Source organism: Amphiprion ocellaris, chromosome 13 (genome assembly GCF_022539595.1).
Source record: "Amphiprion ocellaris isolate individual 3 ecotype Okinawa chromosome 13, ASM2253959v1, whole genome shotgun sequence".
NCBI classification, from domain to species: Eukaryota; Metazoa; Chordata; class Actinopteri; family Pomacentridae; genus Amphiprion; species Amphiprion ocellaris.
The window spans coordinates 3,802,478-3,816,354 of record NC_072778.1 but is presented as its reverse complement, the minus strand read 5'-3'; the positions used below and the strand labels follow the sequence as shown (position 1 = coordinate 3,816,354).

The following is a 13,877-nucleotide window of genomic DNA, read 5'->3' as shown; positions in this document are numbered from 1 at the left end:
CCAATCTTATTTTAATTTTTATTTTGGAAAGTATTTTGAATACTTGTTGCTTTAAATGCATTTCTAAATATGATGCGAGTTTCAGACCTTCCTTGTACTAAATTATTTGATTTAATCCGATGAGTCATTCACTCCAATTAAACCAGTTCACACAGTGAATGCTTTTGTCGCCTCCAAGCGGAGAACCGGCTCCAGTGCACCGCGCCCCAAACCGGTAGACGCCCGCCGATGAAACCAACGCACCTTCAGCCATTATTACGACGTGATTAGCCTCCCTGAGAGTCGCAGGTACCGATACGCTGTTTGGCGAGTGGCTGAAATTGAGGGGGGCCTCGCAATTGCGGAAAGTCATTGGTCCAAACGTCACGGTGCCTAAATGTGATTGGCTGCGTGTCTCCTGAAGGGGCGGGACGTCGGGTTTGGTTGCGGAGCTGGAACCGGTAGCCGAGCACTCCAGCACGTTGTGAAGCCGCTAGTGTTTCTGGCAGCAGCCGAGGTGATTCAAAGAAATCACTTGTTTCTAAAGCAACGTATTTTTTTGATAACTACTCCACTGGTAAGTCGAAGTCTCTTCAACCAACCTTCTCATTTGCGACGTTTAATTTTCACGCGTCTCTCTTCCCGTAGTGTTACGGTTAACTGGGTCGCTCTTCTGGGCTCCGTCTACATCTTGGCGGAGGATGATGGCTGCTAGCAACCTTTGACATTGCAGCTCGGATGTGTGCGCTTAAATGCTTAAATTAAACGATACTTGGGGTCTAATCGTAATTAAAATCGCCAGTGAGCGGTGTGATAATTTTTATTGTGTTTCTGTGTCGGGGTTTATCCGCTGCCGTGACTGCTTAGTTTCACTTTGGATTTCCAGGAGATACCCACCGCCCCGGTGTAGCCCACCACTAGCCCTCATTTAGTCGTGACTCCCTCCCTTCCTGTCGTTCTTTGCTGCCTTCTCGGTCAATAATTTCTCTCCATTTCACCTCTGACATAATTTCCACGCCGTCTTCTACCGTCATCTCCCTCGTTTCCACCCAGCTAGCTAAGCTAACTTGGCCCGGCAGCAGCGGAAAGTGTGGCCGGGGACCAGCCGGGACACGTGCTGCTCCTGAAACCGAACCGTAGCTGCCCTAGTTTGGGGGCCGTGTGCTCGTCCAGCTGTCGCGGTTTAGCTCCGTCGCGGGCCAGCCCAGCGTGCCATTTGAGCCCAGGTTATATCGGGAAACCGCCGGTGGACTCCCCTAACGACCTAGGGACGATGTGGGTGCGTGTAGGCCGGGGGGAGACCGGGAATGGCACCGTCACTACGGGCACGGCGTGGCCTTTGTCTGCTGCCATGCGTGCTCTCACATATGGCTGCTGCAGTGAACCAGCTCCATAAGAACATTTCTTTGGTCAAATAAACACGGGTGCTTATAAATCTAAAGCTTAGCCACCGTTAGCTGTAAGTAGTATACTGGAGAAGCCGACTGACGCCTATTTTTCTACCGACTATTTCATCGATTAATCGGCTGAGTAAAGGGGGCCATTGCATTGAATGTCCTGTATAATGGAGCATAGTATGCAAATGGAATATACATTGAAGTGCAATGCTTTAGGTTTTACTCTGGCAACTCCAATATATAAATAGATGAATGAATAAGACGTCTTATTAAGCTCGTTTGTTTAGTAACACATTGGATATTTTTGCAAGCCCAGACCAGCTAAAAAGCCTCTTCTCTTCAGCTTTGTGGGCAGTTGCTGCTAGGTTTTGGTTGTAGCTTCTTGCTGCATGCTTGTGTCTGAATCAGATAACCACCTTAGCTTTAATTCAAACACATTTTGGCATTAAGTTCAGACAGTTACCCCTTACTACACCGTGAAAATACACAAGTGCATTCAGCTTAAAATAATTTCAACTTGGCCGACTTAAAATCTTGAATTAGTCGAGCTAGAAAGAAATTTCAGTTGTTTGCACATATAGCCATGCTTAAAGATAAATAGTTGGGTTGACAGAGGTGAAGCTGACAAAGTTCTTTCATCATTTGCATACTTTTAATCAAAAAAATATATTTTTTAGTGATAACGACAAGATATTTCAAATTATGCAAGCCTAAATCCTGAGACAACGTAAAATGACCAGAAAGCCAACGAACTTCTATTGTTAGCTTGAGTTATACTATGGTAATATATATTAACCTGTGATATTTAGGTGCAACTAAGCATTTTTTGAATAGACTTACGATTTTAAATAAATAAGAGTGTATTATTGAAGTCGGTAGTGCAATCTGTTTGTGACATTGGAAAGTTTTGCAAGCCCAGATAAACTTTAAAACAACTTTTTTTTTTCTTTCAAATTTTCAGACAATTGCTGTCACACTTTGGTTGCAGCTTCACATTTTCAAGTCACTACACACCAGTTGTTTATCTGTGCATGGCGAGTTTGTTGTCAGGATTTTGGAGTTGCAGAGCAGCAGCTTAGCCATGTGCATTTCTGTCTTTTTCATAAACTGTAGCGCCAACTAATCAATGAAGATGACACCAAATCGTGTAATGCTGCAACAATTACGCAGTGCTACTGAAGAAAAACAAATCAGTTCAAGTTAAGATTACATGACTTGATTAAATTCGGCAATGTTGACGCATCATCAGCGTCCATGTCATCAGTTATGGCGACTAACTGCAGCAGCCCTACATTAGATCTGTCTCTGTACACCTTAAGCTGTTGAATTGCTTTACCTCCATAGAAATTGGCTTAGCCTGATGCATCAGTTAATGTTTGCTGGATGCGTGTTGGTTGCCAAGCGTGCGCCAGAACAGATGGCTCAAGGTTGTGTGGACAGGTGTGGCAGACAGTCCATTAAAGTGGAGCACTTGTTCCTGTGGTTGCTGAATGGCCATGCCAGCGTATCTGCATGTTTTATTTTCCGTACCACAAATCACAAGTATGTGTAGTTCAGTTTATGGTTGGGAATAAGGCTGCTGATATCCTATATGTGCATTGTTTCCAACCAAATGCCATGAACTGGCAAAAAATAGTATTAAAGTAGTTCAAAATAATTAAAGTCTGTGTAAGCTGAAGGTCTTCATTTATGTCTTGTAGCTGTGAGCAGAGACCATGTTGGGTTCTTAGACCAACCTCTTTACTCCTTGGATATTGTCATTCAAAGTTTTCACAACATATGTCATCTCATAGCAGCTTTACATAGCAAGATGAAGCCCATACAGTTTCAGAACAGGGAACTCAACAATCCAAAGTTCCCCTTGGATTACCTTTTGAGGAAGCCGTCAGCAACCATGGGAAGGAACCACAAAACATTTTAATGGGGAGGGGAAAAAAAACCTTCGACAGAACCAGGCTCAGGGAGGCGGCCATCTGCCTCGACCAGTTGGGGTGAGAGTAGGAATAAGTGACGAGTAAGTCAATGCATAATGAGGCACTGTGCTGTCTGCAAAATAAGCTCATTAATCTTTCTCCCTCTCTTTGCTCAGTCCATGTTCCACACTGATACCACAGTGGGTGCTGGATAATTAGATGACTGGTACTCAAAGTGTGCCTTTGAGTTTATCTTGTTTTTCAATAGTAATCTAGGTGATTGGAGGATTAAATTGTCTAGGAGAAGAGAAGAGGGTACTGGTGAGAAGTAAAGGTTCTCCCACATAGTCCCATAATACAATAGTCCAAATAACTAATAATAATGAGTAAATCTGCTGTCTGTGTTGCTAAAAGCAAAAATATTGTCCATAGCAAAAAGAGCTCTGTGCAGGTTTTACTTTTAGAAGTGGTAAAATAATATTCTACTGTTTCTGCTCAGTTGTATTATTATTTTAGAGTCTTTTAATGCATGCTCAGTGTGACACAAGAAAAGATCCAGAGCTAATTAAAACAAAAGATTCTTAAGTTTATACTAAACAAAGAAATGTATGTAGAGCCTCTGTAGATCATTTTTGATTTAATTTCTAAGATTCAATAGGAACTGATGGGCTCGGGCCTTATCGCTATAGACAGGCTGGGGAATTCACAAACCTGAACTTATTTATTTACCCTGCCTTCCAGGCTGACATCGTTTTCAGTTCACGTCAGTGCAGAATGACAATCAACTAGCAGAGACTTGAAAGTTTCTAGGAATTGGCTGACAGGCTTGACGGCTGTGTGTGCAAATAGTTATAGAGGTGACTGCTCACACTTAATGGTGACATAAGTTGCATTTAACAAATATGAATGTACAGGAAATGGGGTAGAATGTTTTGAAGCATGCTTCAGTTTTCACTCTAAACTGTCCTCACAGATTTCAAACGTTTTCACAATTTGGTGCATTTAAGTGCAGGTAACGTCTATATTTGAAGTATTTGTAGTTTTCTTTGTATAGATTTGACAAGGAAATCTTGTAAATAAGTCAATATCTGCAACTCTATTATAGGCAGTCATAACATATATCAGAAATTTACCAAAGATTTGTTCTTTTTTTAATATCTAGATTACCAGAGGTGATTGAACTCTCATCTAGTATTGAGATTAATACCAGTAACTGCCTTGAAGGGGAAATTTTAAGATTGTAGGAAAATTTATGATTTTTTTTTTCAGCCACTTTAGATATTCCGCTTGAGTGGAAATATTACGTCCACGTCGCTGGTTACTGGCCGAAAGGGTCGGTAATCTGGACAGACGTGCCAGCTACCACCAAGATTTGACCATTTTTGTCTGAGGAACCACTTTAAATCAGCGGGAGTTGATGTGGAAATGCCGTCGTCGTTGCATATTTCAGTAGACGCATTAATGCCATACAGTATCCAGCATCTACAGGCAGCCTCTGGGTTACGTCCTCCTAAGAAAAGATTGTGTGCTTTTTTTTCTTTCATTTGCAAACAAGGAGAGGGCAGCTGAAAATCAGTGCAGTGACTGTGCAGTTTCAGATTTATATTCACATAGCAAGAAAACAAATGCCTGGGTTTGTTTTCCATGCCCTGGGCGGGGGACTGTTTTCATGTCGGTGCACCCAGATGGGGCAGTAAACGCAGCCTGTATTGCAGACCGGACACAATTTATGCTGCTGCCATAAAAACATAAAAAATGAGCCTGTAATGTGATGAGTTGGATATTGTACGTTCTTGTGAAATTGGAGGTTTTGCTCACCTAACCTGTTTTACACTTCAGATAGCTCTGCAGTCAGGATGATTCATGATCTCAGCATGTTATTCTTTGTAATAAAATGTTAACTGATGCCTCGGTGATATCAGAAGGTTGCCATGGCATCCCATAATCCAATGGTACTTTCACATTGTGTGTGTGCTCAAAGTATTGCTCAACCAAATGTGTGAATTTAGTAACTCTCAGTCCCAAAAATCGGTTGATCAGAGGGATAGAATTCTGAATGCATTTTGTCAGTTACGTGTTTACAGTGAAAATGTCAAATCACAAGAAAGCAGAGAGTGAGAAAATGAAACAATACCTCATTTTAACTTGATTATTTGAGCAGTTGCAGCGGGTATTTCTTCTTTTTTGCTCTGTAATATAATAAATGATGTAATTTAGCTCACCCTCCTTTTTCATCTCTGCAGAGATTTCCAGTTGACCAAAGAAATGGTGATGGAGAAGCCAAGTGCCCAGCTGGTCGGGCGAGAGTTTGTCCGACAGTATTACACACTCCTGAACCAGGCCCCTGACTACCTGCACAGGTACAAACATCAGCTGTTTCACTGTCAGGTTTTTCCACAGCTATCAGATCCTCCTGTGTTTTGAATCAAGGGGGTTGTTTTAAATCTTCCATGTATGAACACATTCTCTGTTGTCCTCTTGAAACAGATAAAATTGTTGTTTTTGTGCTCAGGTTTTATGGAAAGAACTCCTCCTACGTGCATGGCGGCTTGGACAGCAACGGCAAACCAGTAGAGGCCGTTTACGGACAATCTGTAAGTAGTCTTTGTACAGCGGATAACGACTTTTTAAGTGTTATTTCCATAGAGGACTGCACTTGACTCCCACATAGCAGTACAGAGTGGAAAAAACTGTAAACCTCAAAGATGTTTTGCAGCAGCTTGTTTGTCCTTGCAGACAGAAGATGCTGATTATGAATTCTTTGGGAGGTTGAGAACATTTGTCTTTTTCCTCCATTATTGTCCGTTCTTGGTAGGAATTTTCCTAATGACTAGTTTTCCCAGTTGGCTGTATGCAAGTTGGAATTTAAATGAGTCTGCTAATCGCAGAATCAGTTTCTTTACCACCTGGAGAGTTCACTCATTCTTTCATTCTCTTTCTTTCTTGAATCAACTGAATATAAAGTCCTATTAAATGTTTTAAGGAGGAAGCATGTGATATGAAGAAACTGCTGCAGGACACAGCAAAATTAAAGCAGTATCATTCCAATAGAAATGTGGATATAAAGAGTGCAATTTCTAATCTTCTAGCACTTTATTATATATAATGTATTGAATACAAACTCATGGGAGCATAAATATGGTCTCTGCCAGCTCCACAGTAGAAAAGTTGGGTCAAAAAAGGAGGTCTTTTATGAACACAGAGCAAATCTTAGCACAGCAGCGGCAGCATCACCCACCTCTAGTATACGGTTTGCTTTCAGAGCTGTGAAGTCTGGATGGCTGCTCTGGTCTCTGTGTTTCGTTTGCTTTCAAGTAGCATAAGAGCGTCATCCTCAAAAACAGCCACGGCAGCACGTTTTCCTTATACCCAGACGTTATTAGATTTGTCCGAATAAGTTAAACTGAGACAGAGACGGGAGAATTTCTAAGGCATAAACATCAAAATATTTACTATAAAAGATGTGGCGTAAAAGCAGCATAACAGACAGGGAAACTAGAGAGCAGAGTTGCTGAAGAAATGGGAAAGAGAGGGGAGTGTTTGTTTTCAGTGATGAGAAAAATGTGTTTGGAATGACCAGGTTTTCTGCGATAATTGTTCATGAAATGTGACAAATCCAGACAAATTCAACGTGTAAAGGAGTAGCACATGAACCGTTATCTGTCTTTATTGAGTGGACGTTTCCAGTGTTGGTGGAAAAAGTGCAATAATTGGTCTCAACTTTGTTCTTGCGATGATTAGTGTGAGCAACGTTATTTCACTGTTGGACTTCAGCTCTTACTGGGAAGTTCCAAAAATAAGTAGTGAAATCTCTCTGCAGTAGATCTACTTTGATATTTTGGGTCTTATGTTCTGCCGCGTCACTCAACCTCTACTGAGCATCACAACCTTCTTGACCTTAATCGATGCCTGGATAAACTCTCAAGACGAATTTACGTTTTTCTTACGCAGGAGATCCATAAGAGGGTGATGGCTCTGAGCTTCCGAGATTGCCACACCAAGATCAGACACGTGGACGCTCACGCCACCCTGAATGAGGGCGTGGTGGTGCAAGTGATGGGCGAGCTGTCCAACAACATGCAGCCCATGAGGAAGTTCATGCAGACCTTTGTGTTGGCGCCTGAGGTTGGTGTAACGTCAGAGCTTCAGCATTAGACTTAATCTGCCATCTTCAGTAATATTTTATTATTTATCGGCAGCGAATATTAATGTTGTGTTTTGTTTCTTTGCCCTCCAGGGTACCGTTGCGAACAAGTTCTACGTCCACAACGACGTGTTTCGTTACCAAGACGAGGTGTTTGGCGACTCCGACTCTGAGCCTGCAGAAGGTGAGATTATTGTGCTTTAAACCTGCTTTCACCTCCTCATGTCTGTCTACTTTTTCAAATTCTCTGCATGCACCATCTCTCAGATCTTGGTAATAGTTAGCCAGATAACTTAAGCAACACATACGAGTTTCTCATTAATTCTTTGGCAGTTGTACAACTGTAGTGTCAGAATTCAGCTTTGATCATCTTTCTGTGAACACCTGTGTCCTTATTTATGGCATCTAAAGGCTGAAGGTGTTGTAGAACCAAAATGTTTTTGACGTCTCAGAGTTCAAAACTGAAGGTGCACAAAGCAGTGAAGTTCGAAAATTTAACCACCTCTTTCATTGTGATTAATATTCAGTTTTCTTTTGCAGAAAAGTTAAAGCGAAAATCATGCATTGCTCTTGTGATTGTGAAATGTTACAGATAGTAAATAGTTTTTTCCGTATCTAAATTTAATCAGTATAAAAATGTTGGACAAACCAATAGTGAGTTTGGTTACTGCATAGACTATGGCACTTGAAATGCCGAGCTAAGCATCTTGTTGTATTTTGTGGGATTTTACTTGATAATAAACTGCTAAAAATTTAAGTAAAAACTTGTCTTTGCTCTGTAAATTGCAGCACCAGTTAAATCTAATGTCATGAACATGGATTTGTTGATTTTCAGAGTCTGACGATGAGGTGGAGGATCTCGAAGAGAGGGTTCCGTCTCCCGACGTTGCTCCGGAGGACTCTGCTCCCTTCTATGACCCAGCCTGGTATGAGATGAACTGCTTTATAGGGCTGTACTTTGTTTACATTGAACAAAATTGTTGTTGGAGATCATCAGATGTGGTTTTGATTTAATTCCTGCTGTAAATGTTTTCTAGAAGTGACAGTTTCTTGTCAGCGTGCATTTCCACAGTGCTTACATGTACCTGTGGAGGTTTAATATTTAATATATTCTAATTTTTGATACCTAAAACGGCATATTGAAGGGCAAAAAGAAACATTCATCACACAAGGTCACACTTTTTATCTGGTCCTAACTTAAGCGGCGTAGTCTTGTTACACAGGAGGAGCTTCTTAAATCAAACCCCAAGCGGTTTCTGGGCATTTATTGCTTTTATTATCACATTTTTACTCACTGTGAGCTGAATTTTTGTCACATGACTGTTGGCTGCACTTGGGTCACTAATTGCTTCATGGCTGCACTGAGGAGTGCAGAATATTTAGTTTTTTTTTTTACAATATTTAGTTAATGCAAACGGCTACATTTTTGGTGAATTCTTAAATGAAACTTGTAGAAGGATGTGATTTTATTGAATTACTACAATGTCACAGATGAGTAGTTGCAGTCAGGGTGATGCTTATACAGTTTCTAGCTATTATGAATGGTTTTTTAAAAAAAAATAATATGCCTTCTAAACCTGCTGAAGGGTTTTGGTGTTGAGGGGGTTAAAATATGCTTTTGTGTAAGAAAGCTACAAATATTGAATCATCATCTGATCTTTCTGCATTTCAAGGTGTCCTCGTGAGCAGTATGTTCATTTTTCATCAGCATAAGTGCCATTTTTCTCTTTTTTTTCTTGTCTGTTGCAGTTCAGAGCCAGCAGTTCCTGGTGACGAGGAGGAAGCAGCAGCAGCAAGTCCAGAACCAGAACCAGAGGTGGAGAAGGAGGCCGAGGCTGCCGTGTCAGAGAAGTCCGAGACGATGCTGGAGACACAGACCGACGGCCACACAACCGACGACCAGACAGAGAAAAGCCCCGCCGCTGCCACCCCGCCAACTACAGAACCTGCCTCTGCACCTGCTGAAACTGCCCCTGCCGCCCCAGAAGAAAACAGAGTAGGGCTGAGTGTCTGTTGCCAACGGAGACGTGGCGATGGATTATGTGGTGGATATGAGCCCTGATTTTAATTTTTGTGTTTTGTCCTCGACAGCCGTTCTCCTGGGCGTCCGTCACCAGTAAGAACCTCCCTCCCAGCGGGGCTGTCCCAGTCTCAGGAATCCCTCCACATGTCGTCAAAGTCACTCCCACAGCACCAGTAGGTTTTAGCTCCTCCTGTAGAAACCGGGTTCAACTTTACCTTTGGAATACTTGAAGTCACTAACAAATAATCAATGCAGTGACCACACAATGAATTCAAAAACATGCAAAACACAACATTTACAGTAACCTGATCCCATATCATTTCTTATTTCTTGTTCTGTTATGCTGTGTAGAGATGAAGCAAGCAACAAATTTAGGGCCAAGACTCTCTTCAGCAGTCTCAGTATTGTGTCCTCTGTTTTTTCCATTGTTGTACATCTCAGAGAGCACAGATTGCTTTGGAAACTTTGCCAGATTAGAGATGAAGGCAGCAGCGCAGGACACAGACATCCCCTGCTGATCATACCCATATGATGATAATCAAAGTTTTGGTTCTTATTCCTTCACATCAAGCAACAAATTTGAAAAGATGAATGCCAGCTCTTTTTCTCTTTTCTTATAAAAATTGTGTTTTGTCGATTCTTGCAGCCCAGAGCGGAGGTGAAGTCAGAGTCCCAAACAGCAACACAGAGGCCACAGAGAGACCAGAGACCAAGGGAACAGAGGCCTGGAGGTCCTCCTCCGGGGAACAGGGGACCCAGACCAGGTACACAAACACTCATAATACAGTGGTTCAGTGTTCTCTGACGGCAGGTCTGACAGGTTGACAGCCAACTTTAAGAGCTTGTTTAGACCTTGTGAATGTAAATGTTTCCTGTTTTATTAAATGTTTGAATCCAGAGCAATGGAGAGTGTGCAAAAGAGGTGAAGAAGTGTGTGCAAGCAGGTTGGAACGGGTGGAGAAAAGAGTGAAAGGAAAGGTGTAGAAAAGGGTGGTTAGAGCAACGACATTGTTTGGTTTAATGGCATTGAGGAAAAGACAGGAGGCAGAGCTGGAGGTGGCAGGAATTAAAATGTTGAAGTTCTCTTTGGGAGTGACCAGGATGGATAGGATCAGGAATGAGGACATCAGAGGGACAGCACATGTTAGATGTTTTGGAGATGAAGCCAGAGAGGCCAGACTGAGATGGTTTGGACATGTACAGAGGAGGGATAGTGGATATATCGGTAGAAGGATGCTGAGTTTTGAGCTGCCGTAGAGACAGGCCAAAGAGGAGGTGTATGGATGTAGTGAAAGAGGACATGAAGTTTGAAGGATAGGGTTAGATGGAAGCAGATGATTGGCTGTGATGAAGCCCAAAGAAAAAGATTTTATTACATGTTTGACATCATAGGTATATAGATCTGATTAGTCTTAATCTATGATTCATAACACTGAATTTATACAACAAGGCTCATTCCATTTCCAGACATCTTTGGACTGATCTGTTTATTCTGTGTTTCAGTTCGGGAAGGTGAGCAGGGCGAGTCGGAGGGTCGCAGGGCGACCAGGTACCCCGACGCCCACCAGCTCTTCGTGGGTAATGTCCCTCATGATGTGGACAAGACGGAGCTCAAGGAGTTCTTTGAACGTAAGTTGGATTTGATGATACTCGTACGTGTGCAGATACAGCCTTGAATGGCCAGACACTTTACTGTGATGTTTCAGTAGCAAGATAGAAGGGTTAGTTTGCTGTTAAACTGTCAACAAATTAACGATTCAGGGTAAATTAGGAAGTGGTTTTTGAAGGCTTGACAGATAGAAAGCAAAGGTTCATGTCTTTTATTGGAACATCTATTGTGTGAAGTGTTTATATACAGATTCCTACTTTACATCAAATCACATTTTGTCCATTTAAACAATGACTGAAGAACCTTCTTGCCTCCCCTCTTCCAGAGTATGGTACAGTCCTGGAGCTGAGGATCAACAGCGGAGGGAAGCTACCAAACTTTGGCTTTGTGGTGTTTGACGACTCTGAGCCTGTGCAGAAGATCCTCAGCAACAGGGTAAGACGCTTCACAGGCTAAATGGACGTTCTGTTGTTGTAACTTTGAGGTTTTATGAGTGTTTTCCTTGAATGCTGCTCTAGTTATTTGCTAAAGTCCAGTTTGCATACTTAAAATACACTTAACTACTTTCTTTTTGGCTCCTCTTTGGTGATTATTCATACTGTATTCATCCATTGGTGTTTTATGAGTTTGCTGAGAGCTAAAACTGAAACTAGCTTCACTATTGGGACTATTTTGACTATTTTAGTAGAAAAAGGCAGCTCTTTTATTGGGCTGGGATGTGATTGTGCTTTCCCTCCCACAGCCCATCAAGTTCAGAGGCGACGTCCGCCTGAACGTGGAGGAGAAGAAGACCCGCTCAGCCAGGGAGGGTGACAGGAGGGACATGAGGCCCCGGGGTCCCGGTGGTCCCGGCGGTCCCAGAGAGAGAATAGGAGGCGGTGGAGGACCCCGGGGCCCCCCCACCCGTGGAGGCATGGCACAGAAACCCAGCTTCGGGTCTGGACGGGGAGCCGGGCCCAGCGAGGGGCGCTACTCTGCCCCACGCCAGTGAGGAACCTGTCCTCCAAACCTGGGTTAGATTACTGTTTGGAATCAATTTACTGGAGTAGTTATTGATATGCTGCAGCAGGAACTGATTGGATGAAGCCAAATTTTTAAGAAAGCCCTCTTCTTTTACTGTGCACCTGGGAGAAACAATCAGCAGGGACCGTTTCTCCTGCCTGTTCCCGCCTCATTCTTTCTCCTGAATGTACGAGTAAAAGGGATTTGTGGGATTTCTGTTAGTAACTGACGCAGGTTTGGTCGAGAGCTTTCACCATCGAGTCACGCCAGCTCCTGCTGAATTCAGCGGCCGGTCTCGACATCTGTCTCTCATGAAGATGGCTGCCTCCTCTTACTCCCTCCATCCCGACCTCATTCTTGTCCTCCTCCTTCTTTCACCTGCTGCTTTTCATTTCCGTTCTGAGGAATCCAGGATGCCACGCCTCATCCCGCTCCACCTCTGTCACTCGAGTTTCGTTCGTTTTCTTTGTGGTGCCAACAAAACTGCTGAACGCCGAGCGTCGCCAGACCGTCGACAACTGTTTTGGCCGTCCCACCCAGGGAGCCCTGCAGGATGCGGGTTTGCTTGTCGTCCCTGTTGTTGATCAGAGTATGTACAGCCTGACGTACGACACATAACCCCACCTGTGGAGGGTGTCATTTCATGGACCTGGGTTCCTGAGTCAGTTTACTGTTTAGATTCATTATACTTGAGTTGTTATTGGTTTGCTGCAGTTGGAACTGATTGGTCAAAGCTAAAAAAAAAAAAAAAAAGATTTTAAAGAAAGTCCTTGTTTTACTTTGCACCCAGTAGGAAAATAAATCTATTGGAATTCTCCATTTTGGTTTGTTACTCATGCATGGGCTGATTTCTGCCTCGTTTCCTCCTCATCCTCTCCTAAATGTACAAATGTTCATAAGGGATTTCACCATCGAGTGGCAGCAGACGCAGCATCCGGCCTCGACGTCTGTCTGTCATGGAGACGGCTGCCTCCCTCTGCCAGTCCAACTCCATTCTTCTTCACCTGCTGCATTTTATTTTTCCTCTGAGGAATCCATGTTGTCACTCCTCACTTTTGCCCTTTCCATCTCTTCCTCCTGTCTTCTATTTTTCTCCACCAACACATGTATTATCTGGATTTGTCTTTTTTTTTTCATGCTGAACTTGAATTTATTAAGAAACAAACACACAAATACATGAAAAAGGGTAAATACTACTTGAATTGGGGATTAAAAAACCCAGAGGTTAGTTTTTTTCGCGTTCTCTCTCCCTGTTTCTTAAAGGAACGTGTACTTTACTGCTTGGGCAATCCTGTGTATTGCTGCCACCGTTGTATCTAGCGATGGATCTGTCTTATCTTTTTATTCTATCAGGTCAAGAGCTGAACTGTAGTGGTTTTATTTGAGTAATAATGTTGGCTTGTAATATGTGGATTCAAAGACGCGTCTGAATGGAGCATGTATCAAATCATGTATCAAAACCTGTTGTTAAGCTTCTACTACCGATGCACTTCATTTGTCATCATGTTTAATAAGAGCTCACCTGCCAACGAGAGAACTAAATTAAAAGTGATTTACTGTTTTAAACTTTGTGTCTGTTCAATCTTCTTTTGATGGGGTGTTATGACCTGTTAAATGCCACCTGTTGCTTCAGACTTGTTTACTCCTTTATTGTCTCATTTTAAAAAAAATACTTAAGGTAAAAAAGAACTTAAGGTAAAACTCTTACATATTTTTGTGTTCCAACTTTTAAAACTTGACAAACCAAAACTGGTAATCCAGTTTGTTGTTTTTAAAGTATAAGAAGCTGGATTGTATGCAAATTCTATCT

At 42.4% G+C, this 13,877-nt stretch overlaps 1 protein-coding gene across 1 annotated transcript; it reads left to right on the top strand.

Moving 5' to 3' along the window:
• The first annotated feature begins 396 nt into the window (after positions 1–396).
• Positions 397–13,633, top strand: g3bp1 (GTPase activating protein (SH3 domain) binding protein 1). The gene is made up of 12 exons (XM_023287725.3): positions 397–556; positions 5,533–5,649; positions 5,802–5,883; positions 7,241–7,414; positions 7,527–7,617; positions 8,269–8,359; positions 9,183–9,429; positions 9,525–9,629; positions 10,103–10,220; positions 10,960–11,085; positions 11,391–11,500; positions 11,808–13,633. Exons 2-12 carry the CDS (start codon positions 5,555–5,557, stop codon positions 12,054–12,056), a joined length of 1,488 nt encoding a protein of 495 aa, XP_023143493.2. The 5' UTR covers positions 397–556; positions 5,533–5,554; the 3' UTR covers positions 12,057–13,633.
• The last annotated feature ends 244 nt before the right edge of the window (positions 13,634–13,877 follow it).

Excerpts from the sequence above, each read along its gene's own strand:
- g3bp1 (XM_023287725.3), top strand. The coding sequence starts at position 5,555 with ATGGTGATGGAGAAGCCAAGTGCCCAGCTGGTCGGGCGAGAGTTTGTC. Across the intron at positions 5,650-5,801 it reads GCCCCTGACTACCTGCACAG|GTTTTATGGAAAGAACTCCT; the intron begins GTACAAACATCA and ends TTTTGTGCTCAG. Across the intron at positions 10,221-10,959 it reads GAACAGGGGACCCAGACCAG|TTCGGGAAGGTGAGCAGGGC; the intron begins GTACACAAACAC and ends TCTGTGTTTCAG.